The 24,232-nt window shown below is 46.6% G+C and overlaps 1 protein-coding gene across 1 annotated transcript in view; it reads left to right on the top strand.

The window, feature by feature from the left end:
- The window catches only part of UBXN7 (UBX domain protein 7), a 701,503-nt gene that overhangs the window by 373,552 nt on the left and 303,719 nt on the right, over nucleotides 1-24,232 (top strand). Inside the window, exon 7 of the mRNA XM_078665644.1 lies at nucleotides 8,016-8,106. Coding sequence (XP_078521770.1) covers nucleotides 8,016-8,106 — 91 coding nt within the window. The remainder of the gene's footprint in view (nucleotides 1-8,015; nucleotides 8,107-24,232) is intronic.

Here is a 24,232-nt window from a genome sequence, read left to right as displayed (position 1 = left end):
GTCCTGGGTGCCGTGTAAAATTGTAACTTCTGCTTGTCACCGGAACACGACGAGAATGTGACGCGTGTCGATCATTCAGATCGAAAAAGACACTTTGTGATCTTCTGGCTCAGTCCCATGAAATGCAGCATCAGAGCGACTCTATTCCGGACACTTTCGGAGAAGACTCCGATATCCAACACCCTGCTCAAGTGCCAGAGGAAGAAGAGCAGATCTCCGAGGCCGACTCCGACATGAAAGAAGGGAAAGACATCACTGCGGGTCAGCGTACCGTGAGTACAGGCCCCCTGTGCCCATTCCACATAAGGCAAAGGCTCTGGTCCCTCCTTAGCTCTCTGGTTCAGATCGGCAGCAACAAAACGTTTCCGATGCTCTGGCCCGGCTCTGAAACAAGCAGAGATGCCCTCGGGCTCGAGCCAGACCCGCTCCGATGCCGAACCGACACCTTCGGCAACAAAACATATAAGACCAAGCATCTATTGGTTAACATATCTTCGGGACCGAAGATTCCACCTTCGACTCGGAGAGGCTCGGAGCCGTAACCCTCCAAAGACTCAGAGCTAAAATCCTCAAAGGCCAAAGACTCTGAGCTGAAACCATCGACGCCCAAAGGCTCAGAGCCGAAACCTTTGGTGGCAAAATCTCCATGGAAGGACAAATACACTCTCTCCAAAGAGCCTCAATCAAATGAACCAACTTTCGACGCAAAACAGAAATAGCTGGTTATAAACCCTAAAACAGGACATATTCAGGCAACCATTCCAACAAAATGGAACACTGGCTTGCCAGAGGACTATCATATCCCTCTTAAGAAGAATAATGTGGGCACTAACCCTCCTCCTCCTTATATTCCACCTTCTTGTCCTCCTCCTAACTTGCTTATTACACCATCATATTCACCACCAAGGCCTATTACACCTGACACACAGGATGAAGGGGATTGGGAATCAGGACACCAACGCTTGGAAAGATTACCATACAGATCCAAATACAGATAATGACCCTGATTTGTATCCCTCCAGACCTTCTCCACCTGATGAGAATATTGGTTATCTCAAGCGCCTTAACCGGGCTGCTTATTATCATGGGGTAGAACTTCATAATGAGCCTTTAGAGGAGGATTTCCTCTTTGAGACACTTTCTTCCTCACAAAGAACAACTCATACCTTGCCAATGCTGAAAGGCATGTTACAACACACAGACGACGTCTTAAAGGATCCTGTAAGGGCTAGAATAATTACACCCAGAGTGGATACAAAATATAAATCTGCTCCTATTGATGCTATTTATAATAAAGGACAGCTGCCCTTAGACTCTCTTGTAGTCTCCAACGCAAACAAGGGAGCTAACTCGCAAGCCACAAGAGACCCCTCCTTCTGACAAGGAGTCCAAGCTTATTGATGCCTTCGACAAAAGAGTAGCTTCACAGGCAGCAAGCAACTGGCACATTGCCAACGCCCAGGCACTGCTAGCTCGTTATGACCGGGCTTATTACGATGAGCTAGAAAAACTCATGCAACACTTGCCTGACCAGTATAAATCTAAAGCTAACTACCTTATTCAGGAAGGGAAACTTATTATCAACACCTCCATTAAATGTGCACTAGACGCAGCTGACACAGCATCTTGTGCAATTAACACCAGTATATTATTACGCACAATATCTGGATTTAAGCCAGAGGTGTGCAAACCTCCTTACTCAACCAACCCTTTGACAAAGAGCATCTTTTCGGCTCAGCTGTTGATACTATGCTGGAAAAGATGGAAACGGACACTGAGGTCGCAAAGTCCTTGGGGGCTTTACAGTTTTGCAGCGTGAATCTTTCTGGATTTACTATGCTGTGCATTATTCCGCGGTCTAGTGGTTGAGTCCGGAATCATAGTATTTTTTTTCTTCAGAATCTTTTTTCCGCCTTTGGGTCTGGATCATCACCGAAGAGTTTCAGAGTTTTGGGAAAGAAGAGTAGAAAATTAAGCAGAAAACGCCAAAATTTGGAGTTTTTCATCGCACGACCAGAAGCACATAGCCGGGACGACGAAGAGGGTGAGGAAGATAAAGAACTTCGACGTCCAACGGAGAATGCGCACACAGGGTGCCCCCCTGAGCGCAAGATGGACAATACCCCATTCAAATTTTTCCGTAATTGCCACCACAAGTACTCACAGTGGGACCAGCACACAGTCTGCAACCTCTGCTTGCCAATCGACCACGAAAGCAAGGATTGAACGCTTGCTTGGCATTCATCCCCAAGACCCTCAGAGTGAGTGAGAGAGAGACAGAAGAGAGCGAACTTCGCCATGCAGGGGCAAGGAAAACCTCAGTCACTTCGGGACTTGGGCCTCTCCAGCGGAGAAGAAGACAACATCGCTGAGGAACCAGAAGACTACACGGTCGCAGAGACCGATAAGAAGTCCACAAAAGAGGTAAGAGACGTCGACCCTCAAAGCCCCGACAGACTCTCGAAAAAGTGAGTCAAAGTCCTTGAAAGGAGCACTGGCGTTGAAGCAATCGACGACCACAGCTGTGTCCATGGACAAACAACCCAGCGGATCCTTCGAAAAGGACTCCCAGACGGCGAAAGCTCCAGACAAACCTAGGTCGTCGAAGCACGGACCCGAAAAGTCTCGCTCAACGCCGAAGGAAAAAGAGCTGAAGGCGACTTTGACGTAAACATCGACCTCGAAGAGAAGTGCCGAAACTCTCGATGCCGAAACAAGCTGCCGAAATGAAGAGAAAGAAGAGGTCTCGAGGCCGAAATGGACAGTATCCTCCAGAGAAAAAAGGACTTAGACGAACGGATGAGCAGATACACCATCCTTTCGAAGCCTTCGACGGAAGTCGAAATAGAAGTCGAAGAAGAGTTCGACGCCACCAATCTGCCGAAAACTCCAGAACCAGCAGAGCAACAGGACGAAGTGGGCCTGTACTACTACGGAGGAGAAGGCGAGGATGAGCAACAAACAAACTTGGGCTCGACATCCTCAGAGGCACAGGACATAGAATGGCAGGTCCTCGGCGCCGAAAGCCCGGAGGAGGGCGTAGAGTCATATCCGTCGAAGCCTTCGCCGACAGACGACATTGGCATCTACAACATGGTCATCAAGAACGCTGCAGAATCATATGGGGTCAAATTAAAAGAAGAGAAACCAAAGGCTTGTTTCCTCTTGGAGACCCTGCTCCCCACTCAAACTAGCCAATTCCTACCCATGCTCCCAAGTCTACTGGACCAGGGCAGGGAAGCTTTCGAGGAGCCAGCAACCAGCAGATCTGTCTCACCCAGAACAGAGAAAAAATATAAACATTCCTCGAAGGATCCAGCATATATCTAGGGATCTGTACCAGCTGACTCCATAATAACGTCAACTGCCAGAAAGAGGGCCAACATTCCCATGGACTCCGGGCCACCTCCTGACAGAGAGTAAGAGAATAGACCCCACGGGGAGAAAAATAGAGAGGAATGCGGCAATCCACTGGCGCATTACGAACTTCAATGTCCTAATAAACAGACATGCGTACCAACATTGGGATGAGGTCAGCCAGCTGCTCAAACATCTCCCAGCAGATGGCAACACACCTGGTGGAGGAAGGCAAAAACATGGCCAATACCTGCCTGAAGTCGGCCCTGGATGCAGCTGGCACATCCGGAAGGCTGATGATGATTGGAGAGAAGGCATGCCTGGCTGAGGATGTCAGGTTTCAAGCCAGAAGTCCAGAACAATATTCTGAACATACCCTTCAATGGGAACAGTTGTTTGGAACACCAGTGGACGAGAAGCTGACACAGCTTAAAAAAAAGGAAAATGAAACTGCAAGGTCCATGGGAGCCCTGCAGTTCAGAGGGATGAGAAGGGGCACCCCCTCAAGGAGACCGAACGGCAGAGGAGGGAGCCAGCCGGGAACATCGCACCAGGCTTTCCAGCAAACTTATCAGGGAAACAGCCAGGCACAGCAGGGTCCGCAACAGCAGAGCTGGCAGTACCAGTCCAGGGCCCAGTCCTTTCGGGAGCGACCGAACGGACGGGCAGAAACGAGAAGAGGAGGACAGCAACCCACCTCCAAGTGACTCCGCTGTATCAATCGTTTCCACCTCCACAACATCTTTAGAGGGGCGGCACAAGAAAAATCTAAAAGGACAATTAGAAACACACAAAGGAGAGATCAGCGGACATGTAACACCGGTAGGAGGCAGACTGAAAGACTTCTTCCAGGAGTGGAAGAGAATAACAGACAAGTGGATACTCGCCATCATAAGGTTCGGCTACTGCATAGAACTGGAAAACAAGCCACCAAACAGGAGGCCACCAACAAAACTCGCTCAACAAAAGAGCTTGCACTCCTCTTGCAAGAGGCACAAGAACTCCTCCCCAAGAAGGCAATAGAAACAGGTACCGCACAAGGAAAGAAACAAGGGAGTGTACTCCAACTACTTCCTCGTACCAAAAGTGGATGAAACGTTAAGACCCATCTTGGACCTACGGTTCCTAAACAAATACATAAAAACTCAAAAATTCAAATTGACGTCCCTACAGGAGGTTATACCACAAATAAGGGACGGGGATTTTATGTCCACTATAGATCTCAAGGATGCCTACCTACACATTCCCATGAACCAAAAGCAAAAACATCTGAGATTTGCCATCAACAAAGTGCACTACCAATTCACGACCTTGGCCTTTGGACTAAAATCCGCACCAAGGGTCTTCACAAAATGCTTAGCTGCGGTAGCTGCGCACTTACAGAGGCGGGAATACATGTATATCCCTACCTCTACGACTGGTTGGTAAAGGTGAATTCCTACAAAGAATGCAATCTACATGCTCAGCGGGTCACGCACACGCTGACAGAACTAGGGTTTTCAATACACTGGAGGAAGTCCTCGATAGAACCAGGACAGGTGATGATCTTCCTGGGCGCACAGATCAACACCATTCAGGTTAGGGTGTTCCCCCGCGAGAAGAGAAACTTCGCACAGCTGAAGGAGACACATCAATACCGGAAGGGGCAGCCTCTGACAGTGAGGACAGTGAGCAAACTCATGGGGATGATGAAGTCCTGCATACACCTAGTCCCCAATATCCGACTACACATGAGACCATTCCAGGAAAGGCTCCAGCAGCAATGGTCACAGGCAACAGGGAGTTAGGAAGATCTAGTGGTTGTAACGCACACAGTGCTTGAGGAGATCAAAACGAAAGGCAAACCATTTACACCACCAACTCCAACAGTGACCATCACAACAGACGCATTCCAAATGGGGTGGGGAGGGCACATGAACCAGCTCAAAGTGAGGGGTTTGTGGACACAAACAGATGCGATCAGACACATAAACTACCTGGAACTAAAGACCGTGTTCTTTGCCCTAAAAGCCTTCCAGAAACAATTGTACTGGCAGAGGGGGTTGATACAAACCGACAACACCACAACGATGTTCTATATCAACAAGCAGGGAGGAACACAATCAGTGGCGTTATCAAGGCTGGCGCAGGAGATATGGAAGTGGACCAACCCACTACAAATATACAAATAGACCTCCTGGCGATACATCTACCAGAGAAGGACAACGTGGAAGCAGACGGACTCAGCAGACAGACATCAGCATCCCACGAGTGGGAGCTCGATACACAGGACACGTAAAAGCTATTCAAGAAGTGGGGGCCCCACAAATAGTTTAAGAAATCAATGCGAGAGCGAGGGTATGCGGGGCGCGTCCTGTCCCCAGATGCGTATAATGTTGAAACAATGTGGACTGGCCCACTATGTGTATGTAATTATTTTAGTCACTTTTTTGTGGCCTGAGTTTGGGACCCATTAGGTGCTATTAAAAGACCCCTCACACACCAACCTGGTTGGTGTCATGCATCATCGGGATCCCAACCAGGCGGCCGAGTGCCACCTGGTTGTGCTACGACGCCTGATTACAGCGGAGCGGGTGTGGGTGCAACAATGTGATGTGATGTGAATAAAATACAGTTAAAAATACCTCTGGGAATCCTTACCTTTGTATTTTAATGTTGGCGGCCATGGGTATCTATTAAAAATATGTGTAGCGAAAATACTAAAGGAGGAACTTTCCTATGAGTTGGCTTATGTGTGACGGTCTACATGTTTCAGCCCCCTCTGAGTGATTAACGGGGCTTTCTTCAGGACCAAGAGGTGGAAAGTGAGTGGCAATAGGTGGAAGTTGCCACTAAGGTGTGTGGTAAAAAAAAGAGGAAAAGTTACTCCTTTAGTGGTTGCGCTACACATTTTTAATCGATACCCTGGGCCGCCAACATTAAAATACAAAGGTTTTTTGTGAACTGAAAGATCTGCTTCCTCACCTCCCCCATCTGAGGATGGAAGTTGGCAGAGGTGGGCACACCTCCTATTCTTCTAGGTTTTCTCACCGGTTTTCCAACCCAAAGTGGGGGTTTAAATGGGGGGCTGCTATCTGTTGCTAGCAGCAGAGGCTGGGGTTGCATTACAAAGGCGTCTAGCCTTTGAAGCTTCCCTCTTGAGCAATGTTCATCTTGGGGTGGAGGGTTGATACCTCCACCCAGGATGTGCATTTGTTCTGGTCCCAGAGAGCAGAGGATCTCGACCCAGGGGTCTAGAATCATGTCTAGTGGTGGCAGGCTGCCTACAGCCAGTCTGTGACCACACCAGGGTTGGTAGGTTTTCAGGGGGCACCTCAGAGGAGCCCTCTGAGTACATGGTTCAATAAATCCCACAATGGCATCACTGGGGGTTTATTGAGGGGAGGAGCTTGGTACCAACCACTCCTAGTTTAAAGAAGCCATCATGGTGCTGGGGAACTAGAGTTGTCGAGTTTCCTGCCCATGTGCTCTCTATGGCTTTCCTGGCACTTAAAATATCTAAGAATAGACATAAATATTGTAAAGGTATGTCTGCTCCTGCAGATATGCCACATCTGGGGTATAGTGCACCCTACCTTAGGGCTGTGAGGCCTAGTAGAGGGGTGTATTACCTATAGCTGAGGCAGTGCTAATTGGCATGACACAGAGGCAGTGTGCCATGTCCACTTTGCCGTTTTGTCTGCATGAGGTCATGTATGCTGCAGTGGAAGCCCGCATGGCCAGAGTGGTCCCTAGGGGACCCTCTTCAGTCCCAATGCTCTATGTACCATTTGCTAGGAGCTTGCAGGCGTTTGATGGGCCAATTGTGGAATCGTTTCAGGGAAGAAGCACTGGCACAGGAGACCCGGTTGGCAGGGATCCTGTGCACTACAGTCAAAACCACATCAAATAGCATGCAAAAGGTGGAGGGTAACCATTTCAAAAGACACTTTCTCACAACAGGACTCTGTATATCTCACAGGGAAATTTACGTTGCAACAATATTCCTAAAGACTGTTAGAATTTTTTTTGTTTTATCACGTCCATCATCTGGAGAAAGACCTGCATGCAGTAGCCATTTGTCTACATAAGTATTCTACATTAGTCTAGCATGGATTGCTCCTTTTTCTCAGGGTAGCTTGGAAAAAGAGAAGTAGGCAGAATCATTGCTTTTGCTAGCCACGCTACTTTGTAGTAGCTCTGTAGAATATTCGGTTTTTATAACTTTGTTCTATTACAGGCTACTTGTATTTAAAAAGAGTTGATTTGCTCATTAAATGAGAAAAACAATGCTTTTGTGCACCATTCATCAGGTTTTTTTTATATTGATATTAGCTTCTCAATGTACAGTATATTTAATTGATTTGTGTGTATTCTAATTGATGTATATTAATGCACAATTGTGTTTCTGATGATATTACTGAGGTCAACACAATAAATGTATAATAATGCTACTCTTGTTGGTTGCCAGATATGCTGATGCTTTCTAGGCAGTAAGACCAACAGAGGCTTGTGAAATATGTACGTGACTCAGAATGTTACTCTTATACAGGTTGATTTATTGTATGTTCATGTAATTAGCTTCATTATAGTTAGCAGGTTACATACAATGTTAACATACTAGATATTGATGTGGCACTCGTAGTTTTTCTAGCTTGACTGCAATGTCTTGTTTTTAGGTTTACCATGATAGTGAAGAAGGCCAGAGATACATCCAATTTTACAAATTGTCGGATTTTCCTTATGTCTCAATTCTGGACCCCAGGACAGGTATGATAGTGTTGTGGACCTCCAACTCGACTGTTGCATTTTTATCGTTGTTCTGTAACTCTTTAATTAGTTCTTCTGAGGCTCAGTTTAAAAGTTTGAGAAGCATTGCATACCGTTGCCAAATACTTGGTCTCTACAGCTCCTTTTACATGTGGAGTCTTTTCTTGAGTCACCTGCTGGGCATAACACCATATTACCTTTCTTGTGTTGGAGGCTGTTGCACTCAAGAAAATGTCCAGGAATCCCAGGGTTGGCGATCTCAATGCAGTACTTAATCTACGAAAATATAAGTGGATACATCTGCTAGACACTAACCAAGGGGTTGAATGAATTTGAGGAAATTAGCAAACAAGTGGTAACATTTAATAGTGGGTAAACATTACTGTATCTTTGTCATGCAACTTGAGCAATAACCATTGCCTCTGGCTTTGGTAAGCATTTCAACAGAGAACAGAGTAAACATAATCCTTTCTATTGAGACTGCCCGGCAAATGTGTAGCAACCATGTATTTGCTTGTTGCCTCTGCCTTTGTGTGCGCATTGTGTCTATCGGAACTGAATTCATGTGAAAGCCAAATATTTGAGTGCACCAGTTCCCTTCTGACAGGCATGAAATGCACAATCACCAGCAAAAATGTTGGGAGGATCCTCTCCCGGACGCTCATGAAGCATACACGCTAAAGTAAGGGTGCTGATTGTTTTTCCTGTGTGCGTAGTTGCACCCGTCTGAGACAATAATAGACATCCTGAGAAAAACACAGGAGCTGAGGAACCAGATATATTAACTCTGGTTGTATTCATGGGAGATGACATGCATCGGGACACTATTAAGAACTTTGGCTGAGTGCAGATTTGATTACATGTAATCACCTCAACAAAGACACTAGTTATCAGTGTGATAAGTAATGTTGTGCTTATCCCTTTCATCATTGGGTATCATTTGAGGCCATACCTGAGCTATTGACGCTCAGGTGTGAGCCATCCTGTTGCATAATATTTCAATCCCCAGGCGAGTCCTCTCATGGATCTAATCAGTCAGACAATGTGTAAATACATTTTCGAACAGGGGTTCTGATATTATTAATTTAGCATACTGGGTGCTCCTTTGACAATCTTGAGCACTCACTTTCTAAGAGGGTAATAATTAGATGGTCATACGTTTGGCCTGTACATTGTAACCTTTGGGGACAATAAAGGAGAAATGGACTAAACCCACTTATGAGAGGCTTTAATCAAACACATAGGGCCAGACTGTTAACTTTTTGTAAATAAATGTATATGGAGTGTGTTTTCACTGTTTCATCTTGATGCTCTGCACAAGATCTTTTTTCACGTATCACCCATAGAGCACCTAGTCTATTAATATTGCTAATCCAGTGATCCAGACATGATTTTTATGTTCAGTTTTGATATGTTTCTGTTTAACTGTGTCTTCCCTTTTTACATGATTGACTCATACAATGGAAGTGATTGGGTAACACTCCTGACTACGCAAAAGCGACGACGAGAATGGGAGTCTGACTGATGCATGGCCTGTAAAGCGAGGAGTAAGGCAAGGGTGCATTTTGGCGCCCCTGCTCTTCACGTTTTACATAAATACTCTGGGGGATGCACTAACTCTAGCAAGTAAAGACATCCCGAGAGTCGGTCAAAAAAGGATTCCGGCTTTATTATATGCGGACGACGCTGTTTTACTGGCAAGAACGGCAAGAGGTTTACAATCTCTTTTAGATTGTTTTATAAATTTTATGGACTCTTTAGATTTAACAAATTTTAAAAAATCACATGCTATGTCAGTAGGTGGAGGGCGGGCGAAGAAGGCATCTTTTTTCTGTAAAGGGCAGGAGCTCTCTAAAGTTCCCACATGCCCGTACTTGGGGGTTGTCTTTGATGACAGAAGGTCATGGGTCGCACAACGGGCTCTGAAAAAGAACACATTAGCGAGGGCCTCAGATGACCTGTTAGGTTTTGCTAAGCAGTTGGGTTGTAAGCCACTACCAGCTCTTTTGAAAATCTACAATGCCAAGTGTGTACCCATGGTGACATATGGGAGTGAGGTGTGGGGTTACACTGATGTGAGCAAGATCCAAACTACAGAAAACATCTTTTTAAGGAAAGTGCTATCGCTCCCCCAAACTGTAGCTACTTTTAATGTACATGAAGACTTAGGAGTTGGCTATATCGCAGATCAGATCGCTGTGGCCCCGTTACTGGGGTGGCTGAGAATATGGGCGCAGCAAGCTCCGAATTTAAATCAACGAATTATTCAAGATTGTCTGTCCTTAGACAAGGCCCTTGCTATTCCCTGGATCCGTTATATTAAAACCCAAATGGATTCAATGGGTAGCCCTGAGTTGTTTACGAATCCTAGGGCCTTAAATAAAACGTCCATAAAGGCCGTAAAGTCCCAGTTCTTGAACAGGCTAAAGCTACAGAGGGAAGGGGAGGAATTGGTAAAGCCATCAGTGAGGAGTTTTGTAATGCTAAGTATAGGGAAAGACATCCAGCCGTACTTAACCTACATAAATAAGCCGTTTCACCTCTTTGTGCTATTAAGATTCAAGCACAATATCCTCCCATTGCTGTTATCTTTTCCAAAAGTCTTTGCTAAAAGTGGGACTTTGGGGCCTTGCCCATGTGATAACTGTTCTGAGCAAGATATGCTTCACATGATCTTTTTAGGTCGAAGCACGACCTGCTTCAATGCGTAAGCATTGAAGCAGTGTGCTTCGACAACTATTGCTACCCGTTTTTGGGAATGTGGACAGGAGAGGGTGCACGAGCGCAGATCTGCTCAGTTTTGACCTCGTGAGCGCGCACGGCGCCGTGCCCCTCTCCTGCCTCATTCCCTTGCGCAAACACTCTACACTCACGCATGCGCACATACACACACTGCATACACACACGCACCCTCCCTTAAACAGACACACGCGCACACAGACAGACAGACACACGCACAGACACACTCAAACAGACACACACGCGTACACCCCACCCCCACTCACCCCTCCTCTCCCTCAACACACTCACCTGTTCTGGCGGTGCTCGGCGGCGGTTCTGCCTCTCGGGCGGCGGTAGCGCTTTGCGGGGCTCTCTCACCACATGAGAGCCCCGCCTTCCCCATGCGCCCGGCCGCTCTTCACCCGGTCCCCCATCTCGGGACCGGGACTGAATCCGGAGACTTTGTGGCTCTCTCTCGCTCTCTCCGCGATGGGGCGGGACTTCCGGTTGGGGCCGCGATGGGATTCGCCGGCTGCCCAACCGCTTCCGGGTCGTCGCAGGCAGCGCGGCGGCCCGGCGGGGACTTGTTAGGTTTTTGTTTCTCCCTATTGCTCAATCATGGAAACACCCTCTCTCCGCTGCCAGGTCCCACCGCCTCTCCCCCTTCTGCCTGTACTGCTCCGGCCAGCGGAAGGGGGCGCCCCTGCTTCTGTCCTGGGCTGCTGTGCACAGCTGTGCTCCCAGATGTGGCCAGCGCTGGACGAACCAGCAGGGAGACGGGACCCCGCCAGACCCGAAGGCCCCAGGGGCAGAGAGACAGCGCCTCGAAGACCCTGCGGAAGAGCAGGTGAAAGGGGCCAAACTAGCATGGGGGCAGCGGGTGGGAGGTAGCAAGGCGAGCAGGGTCTGCTAGTAAAACCAACTAGTAAAATAGCTTTAATCTGAGGTAATCCTACATATTGTTAGAGTGAACTCAGTTTGGGGTAATGTTTACTTTACTTTTACGGCATGTCTGTGTTTTTAGCCAGCGCGCAACTGGTCCCATGCCCTGCAAATAGACAATAATGTTGATTTTTTGTTAATAGCGCTTCGTGACGCACTTTACCAATTTAAGTGCTGCACACAGCAGGTGTCAATGTCCAGTCGGTCCTCTCCATCAGGAACGTGGCTGCTGGTAGAGATGCTTCGTGTAACTCGTAGGCGGCTATTTCAACGCCTAATAGGAAAGCGCTGATGCATAGAGCGCTACACAGATGTTTGTGTGAACCTTGGTCCTTTTCTCGAGAGTAGCTCAGTGGGTTGATACCTCCACGCAAAGATCAGTGAGTGACCTGCGGATAACAGGTTCCAATTATGCTCAATAGCCCAGTGGGCTGTCACAGCGGCTGCAACATTCTGCACTGAACCTGCAGACCACACGGAGAGGCCTACTCAGTAATTCATCTTTCCAAGGCCAATAAAATACCTTTGAGGTGGATAGTAACAGAGCAGGTTAATTTAGTGCCAATGGACACCAGTTTGTCCGTGCACTTTAAGAATCTATATGTCTGTATTAGCAAAGGCTCCTTACGTCATTAACGTCGTGTTGTTTTTTGCTAATAATAATGTGTGCAATCATATTTAAGTGGCGTTTTTGCGTGGCCTCTGGAAAGCAGGTGTTTGGTTTATTTTCTTGCTGCAGCGTTTTCTATTTTGCATAGTCTCCTTTCTCTGATGTCATTATGCTGCAGTGACGTCAGTTCCACTTGCCGTTGCAGTCTGTAACATCTGAGGGAACCTGAAGTCACACTGTGAGACTGCTGCTGGCTCATGACGTCACACTGTGAAATGCCCTACAAAAACTTAGTACTAGACTATCCTACCACTGCGATGACATGACGTCAGTCTGTCCATCACTTCAGCAACCCGACGTCAGGCTGTGACATCACTGCAGACAATGGCAATAATTCTAGAATTTGCATCAGACTCAGATATTACTTCGATTATTACTTCAGGAACATACTTCTGGGCTGTGACATAACTGTAGGAACCGTGCGTTAAACTCAGATATTTTTACACAATTTTGCAACAGACTGTGACATCCCAGCTGCAGGAGCCCATTCTTACTCTGTATTTTCAGTCTAGCTGCAACGTGGCACCCGGTTGTAGCCCACCACCCAAAAGTGCTCCCCTTCAGACAGCACCTTGCGATTAGCAGGTGCTTCCTATAGTTCTGAGAGGATTTTCAGTAGTAATCTGTACTACACCTGCACACCTGTGTTTAGTTCAAAATTATTATCTCATTGATTAAAAACTTTTTATACGTTTTAGTTCATTCTTGCATAAATCTCAATATTTAACATGATCTCACATCCAGTTCATATTTTGAGATACCCCAAAGCACACTTCATAAAAACATCACAATAATAACACACGATATTTAAAACAACTAAGCATTCATGAATATATGTAACTGTTAAATATATTCATGATTGGTTTTTATTGTTAGTTTAAAAAAAAAATAAGTGAAATCATATTTTTTAACTAATTACAGGCATGTCTTGGACCTGCCCGAATGCAGGTCCACAATATTGCGACTCCTTTAAGGGGAGGAGCGCGTAGCCTTTAAGACTGCGTGCTCCCAAGCTATTGTCTATTTTTTACTAATAAAGTTAAAGCAGCAATAATAATGCTGGACGCGGAAAAGGCTCTCGATAGAGTCCCCTGGAATGTCCGCTTCACAGTCCTGAAAAAATTTGCAGTGCCATCTAAATCATGCCAGGTAGTGAAAAATGTATATTGTAATGCCAAGGAATCTATAATAATAAATGTGAATGTAGCTGGCTCAATCTTAACCTCTTCTATGCTCATGACGAGCTGAGCTCATCTGCACTCGTCGTGGCGGTTCGTCCATTGGGGGCGTTGGGGCGTTGCCCCACTAGCCATGGACGACCGTCACTGACACTGCGCAGCGCATACCAAAAATAACAAGCATTTGCAATGCAATAGGTCTCGCAGTTGTGAGAGTTTGAGTTATTGGCATTGTAAATGGCAACGCCTTTTATTTACGTGTTGGTTTTTAAAACATAAATGAAAGGCATTGTCATTTACAATGCCAATAGCTTAAACTCTCGCAAATGCGAGACCTATTGCATTGCAAATGCTTGTTTTTGTAAGTTTTATGTATTCCATCGTAAGAAATGTATTGTCCCAATATTAAGGGGCTGTAATTTCGAGCAAGCCAGACTGGCCCTGACCTATTTACAAATGCTTGGGTCCGCGGTCGTCTGTTTTGCGTTAGCGAGCTACATTACAGGGGCTATTAGATGTCGAAATAAGTTACTGTTACTGTAATTCGCCCATTTTAGGCCCCTCTTGCATGGACATTTTTTTAGCACAAAAAAATCATAACAAAATGAGTATCTAGATGGAGTTTGAAATACCATGTGGGTGACAAACTGTTTTATTCTATTTATTTATGTGTATTTAACTGTATAGTATTGCCATATTGTAACGTATCTAGTGGTCCTAGTTTGTATATAATTATGTAATTATGAATAATCCCTGAATGAAATATTGTTCTGTGCTTTGATGGTTTTAAAAAATGTTAACCGAATAAAGCAAAATTTTGACTTTTGACTTTGAATCAACATTTTTCAGGCGGAACCCTCTTGATAATGTAATCCAGGATACCCAAGTTCTGCGGTCATGGTCACCCTATTAAGAATTAACGAGGCTCCTATACTAGCCAGTGTTTATTATACTCTCTATTAGTTTCTATAAAGCCATTTCAGTAAATGTTTTTTTTTAAATTAAGTTTCTATTTTGATCTTAAAACTAATAAAGTATAGAAAATGTGATCAACCAAGTCAAACTACCCTGCTCCTGAAATTAAAGAAAACCTTACTTCCTGGAATATTGCTCATTGATAAATTGGGATTCTGTACATCATCTTCACATCAAATGTTTGGATCTGGTTCTTGAGACTTTTCATGTGATTGACTTAACCTCCTGACTCTGCACCCTTTTCATGTTCTTTGTTGAGTTGTCAGAATAGAAACTACCATCTCCTTAGAGAAAGCCTTGATGCCTACATCCACTTTGTATATATGCAGCAAATATCGAGCTGCAGAATGAACTGTTACGTATTTGTAACAATTTACCAGCATGGTTATCTGTAAATGCATAACATTAGAGTAATTCACGGCTGTGAGACTTGTAAATATATATATATATTTTTAAATGTCAAACTCCAGAAAAAAAACGAACTGCAGCAATCACTAGATAAGTGACTGCTTCTCCATATTTTGTTTCTTGAGTAGGAATAGCCTACTGTGTGACCAAGAGCTGCTACTCAGCCAGCCTTTTCACTTTGGTTCCTTTTCGAATGTTCTTTACAGTTACAGACCTGTGAAAGGGAGTTTAAGTGGGTTGGTTAGGATTCTTGGGTAAGTGTCCTCACTGGAGAGTTATGTTAGAGGTAAGTAACTTTTCTCTCTTTTGGAATGGGTCTTTTTCTGATATATAGCTTTAGGATAGATTCCAAAGGAGAACCTACCCTTGGAAGGTTGTCTTGTCAGATTTACATCAACAGATTTTAAAGAGACGCATGATTAATCTGCATTTTAGTCCTTGCATCCAACACCAAATAGTAATGATCATTAGTGTGTTGTACTCTCAAGGTATTAGCTGTGCAAATACCAACTAAAGGAATGTTGTGAAATAAAGCTACTCTCAAATAATGTTTACTGAGGTGTTTGCACAGTTTGAAGGAAGCATGGTTTTGTTAAATAGTAACAGAGCAAACGCAAAAATTAGAAAAAGAATCTGTTTCATTGCTTAAAAACGACTGGGGTCTTGTCTTCATCTGTGCCTGAGGCTTGTAAACTAATTGATCAGGCAAAAAAATCCTGATACATACCTCTTTTGGAATTCTCTTGGTCTTGATATCACAAAATTGGTATAACTCAAATTCCAGTCTGCATAGTATTAGCTGTCCTAAAGAGGTATCAGTTTCACACAAATACGTTGTCCACAGATCCAAAATGAATTCTCCATGCCCTAAGTTAACATCTTTCTCTGCTTTTCGTTCCTTTTCCCAATCATGCCTACTTGAGCTGTTTTTGATCTAGTTCACTACCAGATGTATGCAGATGACACCCAACTTTATTTGAAGATTGCCTCCCTTGAGGACATTCAGTCCCTCAATTCAGTCCTGTTGGAAACACAAAGCTGGCTGACATGGAACCACCTGAAGCTAAATGCTTTGAAAACAGAATTCCTCCTAATCTCACCCCACAAGCAATCCCCGGGCATGGAACAATGGCTGTATCAGCTTACTGCTCTCAATTGTAGACCTCACCTCGTGGACTCGGCATCCTCGCTTGGTATTATATTAGACAATAGTTTGAACATGCAAAAGCACATCGGCTCCCTCACCAAAGGAGCGAATTTCCAACTCAGCATCTTAAGGAAGCTCAAACCCTTTCTCCCTGCCCATGACCTAAAGGTTGCAGTGCAAGCATTAGTGATCGCAAAGCTGGAAAATGGCAGCGCAACGCTGTGTGGCTTGCCCAGCGGGAAAACGGCTCCTCTTAGGGTGGCCCTCAATCCTGCTGCTAGGCTCTTAGCGGGGACTAAAAAATACAACCACATCTCTCCGGACCTGCTGGCCCTGAAGTGGCTCCCGTATGAAGCTCGGATACCGTTGAAAATTGCATGCATGGCATACAAAGCCATCCACTTCAAGACCCCGCTGTACCTCACCCAGAAACTGGAACCCTCATGTGGTACAAGAGCCTCCAGAAGTGCCAGCACCCTTTTACTCAAACCACAAACATTCAAGAAAAAAACTTACAATCGAGCCTTCTCAGGCATGGCACTGAGGATATGGAACTCTCTCCCTCCCAAAGTCAGGGTGATCACTTGCACTGTCCATATCAAAATGGAAGTTAAAGGACTCTTGATGAAGAAATCTCTGCCTCAGTCCGCCTTCCCCACTTGACCTGGGGTCCATAGCTGCTGTTCGTAGCCCAGAGGCTTTGCTGGTGTGATTGCTGGACATTTCTAAAATGTTGTACTTTTCGCTTTGCTGACTTTGTATGTTTGCCTATACCCTCCCTTGCTGCATATTCTGTAAAGCACTCTGATACCCTCGGTGGTCTTGTTTGCGCTATATAAAACTTTATAAATAAAGTTTAAAGTGGGGCATGACCACAGAGCATTTGTTCACAGAGCATGTGTTCGTGTTCCTCTTTCCACGCAGTCTGGGTACAGTATTCGGATTTAGTTAGGTCTGTTTAGTGCTGCTCTTCCAGAATGTAGCACAGACTAACTCCTCCTCCTGGTTTTGTAGGGAGCAATGTATGGTAGTTTGCAACACAAATCTTTGCTGGAATCTCATGCTGTTCATTAATTTGCCATCTGTTGGTTGGGTCTGGAATGTGCTATTGTCCTTTAATTTCTAGGTCGAGCTTCAACCGCGCTTGTGCTTACCTGCAAGACCAGTTGTATCATATTCCTTGGGCTTTGGAACTTCAATTTATTCTTATTAGTTGTTGCTTGTGCCATTCAGACATGCAGGATTCTTCTTGGTGCATTTCTGCAAGTGTCCCTCCCTTATGTACTAAACTGTGTTTGTGGCAATTTCACTTAGTGAACGTTGTTTGGCTATCACACTGCCTAGTGTGCGATCTCCCCTCCTTTGTTTTCCCTTTCCCTTTAGGGGGACGTTCACCTGGTAACAATAATCCCGATCACAACTACAGTATGACTTTTACATTTTTAAATTCCCCTTTCCTTTACCTCGTGGGGGATTGTTTTTATTTTCCTGTAACTTTTTGTTTGCGAGGTGCAGCTGGTACCATGATACCAATCTCAATTACAGTGCGAGTTTTGCATTTTTTAAATAAACCCAATGTATGCTAAAAAAGAACCCCTGAGCTTTTGTATTTAAATCTTTTTAATACGGTGTATGCTGAGAAAAAACCTGCACTTTTTTTTATATGTAATTAGTTTTAACATGGTGTATGCTAAGAAAGAATCACCGACCATTTTATCTTTAATTTTTTTCGACATGGTGAGCATGCTAATAAACAAATCCATTTTTTAATTTTTTTATTTTTTAATTTCAAATCTGTTTTCTTTTTCAGACAAAGAGAAAAAAACCATATCACAGGCCTATTTGATACACAGCGTTTAGCCTACAACCCTATACAGGGCCGGCCGCATGACTGGGCAGTACATTAATGTCGCTAAGAATCTGTGCAGAAAGTAAGAATGTACACGACGTTTCGCCTACAACCCCTGGGGGGGCGGCCGCGTCTCATGGCGCATATTGTGATGCCATCTGATCCTGTGGAGGGGCAAGATCCCTGAGGTCTAACTTTGTAACAAACAGGTAACCTGCCCAAACTCAACAATCGGCCCAACGGGGCCCAAGAACCCAAAGAGTAGCGGAGAGAGATCAGAAGAGAGAAGACGAAAGGAAAGAAAGGTGATAAGAGAGGGAGGACAGCACAGCAAGGAGAAATGCAGTGTGCGCGGGGGGAGGAGTGGGGAGCAAGAGTCCCGGATCGGCATCAGTGGGAGTGGGGTCTCGTTGCACGGGGGCAACTACTGAAGCAATCTACCTGGATCGGGAGGGACAATAGTATCCTCAGAGGCGCAGTGTCCTGAGCTTGGTAGGCACGTGGCGCGCATGTTCAACAGCACAGATATTTAACCAAGGGTAGCCAAACAGTCTTAAAACGCTCGTGCTTGCAGTTGCGCTGTGAAGAGCTCCATCGTGACAACATGCCATAGACGCACAAACCAGGCTACCAGTCTGCGATTGGAGGGGTGTAGTTTTTTTCCCAATACAGGGCTATCAGCTGCTTCGCCTCTCCTAGCATTTGGAGCGCCAAAATCCAATCACTTCGGGTTAGCGCCTTCAGATTAGCAGCTTTGATACCTAGTAGGATTGCGCTTGTGGCCTCAGGCAAAGGGAACCCCAGTATCCCCCTGATGTGGCTAAGGACCTCTTTCCAGAATAAGGTCAGCGACGGGCATGCCCACCAAATATGGATAAAATTCCCCGTTGCGGACCGGCACCCCCAACACAAAGGAGAGGATGTAGGAAATATCTTATGGAGACGCTGGGGCATGTAATACCATTGGGTCATGCGTTTATAGGCATTTTCCTGCTGCGGGATGCTGTGATAGATTTTGGGAATATCCTGCCATAATCGACACCACTGTGCAGAAGTAATGTCTGTGTCTGATACAGACTGCCATTGGTGTTGATATGGGTGAGAGGGCGGCATCTTAGGGTGCTGCAGAATCTGGTAAATCCAGGAGATCAGTCCCTTTGATTCAACAGGATAGCGGACCAGTCGCTCGAAGGAGTTGAAGTCGCGCGTAGCTGCTTGATATATCTCCTCCTCAGACACCCAGTGCCTCAGCTGGGCGTATGGCAATCTCTCTTCCGGTGGGACGCGAAACTCCTCCCTACATTGGGCAAAGGTCTTGAGTGGACCCCCCTCATACAGATCGTAGATCACCCTGCAGTCCCCCTGCGTCCATTTGGCAAAGGCACACGTGCGATGTGCCGGCGGGAAGGACGGATTCCCCTCTATCTGGGTACGTGGTGAGGGAAATGTCGTGAGACCTCTGCACACTGCTATTTTATTCCATATGTCCTGAACCATTCTTGTGGGTACCGCTATGTACGCACTCTTAGAGCGAGCTGCCCGATGATGCCATACCAGGTCCCAGATGGTTCGTCCAGTCACTGCCCGATCCATATGCAGCCATCTCTTCTCACTCTCTGTCATCCCCCACTCTACCACAAAACAAAGGTGCGAGGCCCAGTAATAATCCACGAGGTTGGGACAGGCCAACACCCCCCCCCCCCCTCCCTTTCTCGTGGCGTCATCATGAGCTTCTGGGAGAACCTATGTAGCTTCCCGCCCCAAATTTGTGAGGTCACGTTGGAGGCCTCGTATACAATGCAGCGGAATGGGTGTGGGGAGGCATTGAAATAAATATAACATTTTTGGGAGGATCGACATCTTGATGGCGTTGAGTCTGCCCAGCCACGACAATATCAGGGGTCTCCACCTCCGTAAATCTTCAAGGACCGTCTTCCGACATTCTCGCCAGTTTCCCTGTGTCCATGTGTCTAGGGAGGGAGTCAGCTGGAGGCTGAGGTAGCGAATGTGCTGGGAGGACCATTGGTACGCACAAGTTTTGGCAGGAGGGGAATCTCCTCCTTCGGGATGGTGAGGTTGAGGGCCCAGGACTTGCCATGATTGATCTTGAGGCCAGATGCCCGCTCAAAAAGGGACAGCGCCGCGTGCAGTGCCGGGAGGGTCTCTTGGGGGCGTGTTAGGGTGAGGAGAAGATAATCTGCGAACAACCCCACCTTATTCTCACGTCCACCCATGAATATCAGGCCCCTGGCGAATCATCTCCGCTAGGGGTTCCACTACAAGGGCAAACAGCAAAGGTGAGAGGGGGCATCCTTGCCTGGTACCCCTATGTATGGTGAACGGCACCGTGAGTTGCCCATTAACCCTAATCCTGGCCTGCGGGGTAAGATATGGTGCCATGACCCTATTGATCATATTCTGACCTAGCCCAATCTTTTGTAGAACTGCTCGGAGAAAGGTCCAGTCCACCCGGTCGAACGCCTTCTCCGCATCTAGCGACAGAAGGCAGGCCGGGATCCCCCAGTGATGCGCTTTCCCCACCAGATGCGCAATTTTGCGCACGTTATCCGTCCCTTGCCGGCTGCGGATGAAGCTGACCTGATTCGGCTCCACCAGACCCGGCATGTGGGGGTCAAGACTGTGAGAAGTTGGCCTGATATGTGATGTCCACTATTCTAGTGGGCACCCTGTATCAGTCCAAACAACCCTTATGGTGATGGTTGTAAAGTCAACCTTTTAGACCAGCTATCCTAGTGGTAGCAAGGACAAAGCAGGCTTAAGCTAAACTCAAGAGGGCATGTGAAGCCAGCTGTTTTACCATATGTAACCCCTTTAATACCAAATGAAAGGACACCACACAGGTTATATATATAAAATATATATGTATTTATTACTAAATTAATCCTCTGAACTCTTTATGAGGTCAGCGGCACAAGCACATAACAAGATACTTAATTATCATACAATAAGTTGCACAAAATGCAGTAATGCCCTTGGGGCACTTCGAACCATATACTAAAATAGTGGTATTAGAACCACGTCACAAACAAAGGATAGGCTAGGGCCTGGAGTATTGCTGGGGCTACTCTGTACTACCAAAGGATAGGGAGCAGGAGGCCCACGGGATGCGTGTGCAGTGTCTTTACACACACGCGAGTTACCATAGAGTTAGAATGGGAACGAAAGAATTGGAAACTAGTTCTTTTAGGGCACTTCGGGATGGACTAGGAGAAAGCTACTTGAAAGTTAGACACTATGATAGTCAATACCCACAGGAGTACCGAAATACTCGCGTTAGAAATACTCAGTCAGAAAAATCCTTCCTCTGCTCCCCACCCTTTCTCGCAAATTGCTGATCCAAGGCCTTATCCTATCAAGGCTAGATTACAGCAATGCCATCTACCTGGGAGCCCCTGAATCCACCTTTAACAAACTGCAAAGAATTCAGAACTTGGCGGCCCGGCTTCTCACCAACACCCCGGCCAGATCCTCAGCTAAACCAGCTCTGAAGCTCCTTCACTGGCTCACAGTAAGAGAAAGAGTCAAGTTCAAAGCTCTATGCCTGGCTCATAAACTCTTACAGGACAAAGGCCCCCCCATTCTCAAAAACTTTATCACGCCCTACAAAGCCACAAGATCTCTCCGCTCAGACCACGAACATCTCATCACAGTCCACAGAGTGAAAAAGGCCCGCACAGGCGGCCGCCGATTCTCCGTGAATACGGCCAGCCTTTGGAACTCCCTCCCCCGTAAACTAAGGACGGAACCTGATCACCTCCGCTTTAGGAAAATGCTGAAAACGCACCTTTTCCCGTAATACTTCCCTTCTCCCCCGGGCTCACCTCTGTTTCGAGTGTCGTGGTTTCAGCGCTGGGATACTCACGGGTTACTACGCGCTCTACAAAACCCAATTAATAACCTCACCCACAGGAAGCGGGTGCATAGGTTTCAGTGTGTCGGGTTTCGTCGCTGAATCCTATGTAGCCGTGAAGAAAGATACGGCAGGCGACCAGGAGGGAAGTGTCCGGTTGGATCCAAGGGCAGATCGAGGATGAAGAGTACCTGAAAGCAGAGGGGACAGAGTCTGGGTCACTAGCCAGTGACCAGGATGGAACCAGGACGGAACCAGGCGATGTCGCGAAGCAATCAGGTGATGTCGTGAAGCTGGTCTCTGCAGCCACATGGACCAGGAGGTGTCGACGACAACTAGGAGCTGGATACGGACTGTCCCACGAAGGCTCTCGCTGTCGGCGGTGTGGGCTTCTGGATTGGAGTCAACAAGCCTTGGCAAAGGCAACCCACACAGGAATCGAAGATGGCTTCTGGATCAGACCAGCAAGGTCTGACGGGCTTCTCCTTTTCAGGGAAGCATGGGCCAGTCTGGAGCAACCAGACCAGCGGTGTAAATTCAAAGGTTCGTCGTCACAGAGGCCACTAGCAAACGGGCAAGTGACCTGACAGACACGTCGAGCAGGAAAATGCATAAGGGCCCCACGCAGAACTCGTGGAGGGCTGATCTTCGGTGCAGTTGGTGCTTGGGGCTGGGGCTTCTCAATCCCCAATGCACAACTTCGAGGGTGCCTCAGAAGTTGCACGGAAAGCAATTCGCTGGCTTTCCAAGATGGCCGGTCCCACGTCTCTCGTCGCCTCCACGGGTCTCAGCTCTGCTGTGGCTGTGGATTGGGCTGTTGGAAGTCTAGAAGTCCAGGTCTTGTCAAGCTCGGTGCTCGGGCTCCGGCGGGAGCGTCGACAAAGCAAACCGTTGATCGCTTGATGGTGCCTGCTTACACAGGGTGGTCACTCCTTGACCACAAGGGAGATTCTTCAGTCTTCTATCTTCAGGTAGAACGTCGAAGGTCCAGAGTTTCGTTTCAAGTTTCAGTCCGGATAAATCTAAAGTCTTGGGACTCAGCTCCTACCTATATACCAAATTTAGGGGCTGGATTACCTGCTAGGTCCCTCCTATGGGTGTGCCCCAGGCAGTGTCTCATTTCATTCAGCCCTCCCTGCCCCAATACACTATGGCCTGTCTGGGGTGCTGCTAGCACCTCCCAAGACAGGAAACCTATTGTCCAAGCCTCCCTCGCTGGAAGGACTCCAGCAGCAGGAGGTCAGACTTGTGTCTGTGGCAGCAGCATCCATTTTGTGATGCTGAGGCTCTGGTTAACTTTAACCGGGATTAGTAGGAACAACATGTCTTCTCCCTCTAGAAGGGTGGAATGCTACCCCCGTTGCCAGAACTGGCGAGGGGGTAGTATTCCAAAGCGTATGACATCTTACACGACATGTTTTGATAAAGCCAAACCAAAGTCAGCATTCAACCGCGAGGGTTATAATGCACTTAAGAGTATATGGTATGGCTATATCATATGGTATGGCTATATCATAGAACAGCTATAAGGACATTGTTCAGAAACCTGCAGACAGGCTCAGCTCATGCTGGAGCCTCATCTCACATAAAACCAAGCACTCTGCCTTCAGGATTGTTAAGGCCTGCCATAGGAGTGACTTATAGGTGCATATGTGTCTATATATAAGGGTAGGTATAGGAATACTATACCTAAGCAAGGGGTGATTACACAACCTTGCCCCAGCTGAGTGATCAGCCAGGTGTCAGTTTGGATGGCCAGCCAGGGGTGGCATTAGATATGCTGCAGCCCCTGGTAGGCCTTGGGTGCACCTATGCCCTGTGTACCTAGGGTACACTGTACAGGGACTCATAAGAGTGACCCATTTCCCAATTGGTGATGTACCTAAAGTACATGGTGTGAATTTAGAGAGAGAACAGTAGGGCTGTGGGTATAATTAGCAGGCCCACAGCCACATTAAAGTCGAAAACAGTGAAGCAAAAAGTGGGGTGACCATAGGAAAGCAGACGCTACTCTCCTACAAAGACGTTTCTCCAAGAGTTTGGTGTAGATTTTAAAGTCGGTATTTAGTAAGGCAATGGGGCGGTAGAACGCACATAGCGTGGGATCCTTCCCTGGCTTCAGGATCAGTGCTATCTCCGCCATACCCATATCGGAAGACGGTCCTTCTGTGTCAGTAAAGGAGTTGCACAGCCTTAGGAGATGAGCTCCGAGGTGAGACTTAAACATGCGGTAGAAGGATAGGGGGAGACCATCTGGCCCCAGAGTCTTCCCAAGAGGGAGATCCCTCATAGCTGCTGTTATCTCATCTTTGGTGATTGGGCCTTCCAGGTTCTTTGCATAGTGTGGGTGTAACGGCGTCCCCGT

The sequence above is a fragment of the Lissotriton helveticus genome, chromosome 11 (assembly GCF_964261635.1).
Source record: "Lissotriton helveticus chromosome 11, aLisHel1.1, whole genome shotgun sequence".
Lineage (NCBI taxonomy): Eukaryota > Metazoa > Chordata > Amphibia > Caudata > Salamandridae > Lissotriton > Lissotriton helveticus.
The sequence above is the reverse complement of the archived record's forward strand: the minus strand, read 5'-3'. Positions and strand labels throughout refer to the sequence as shown.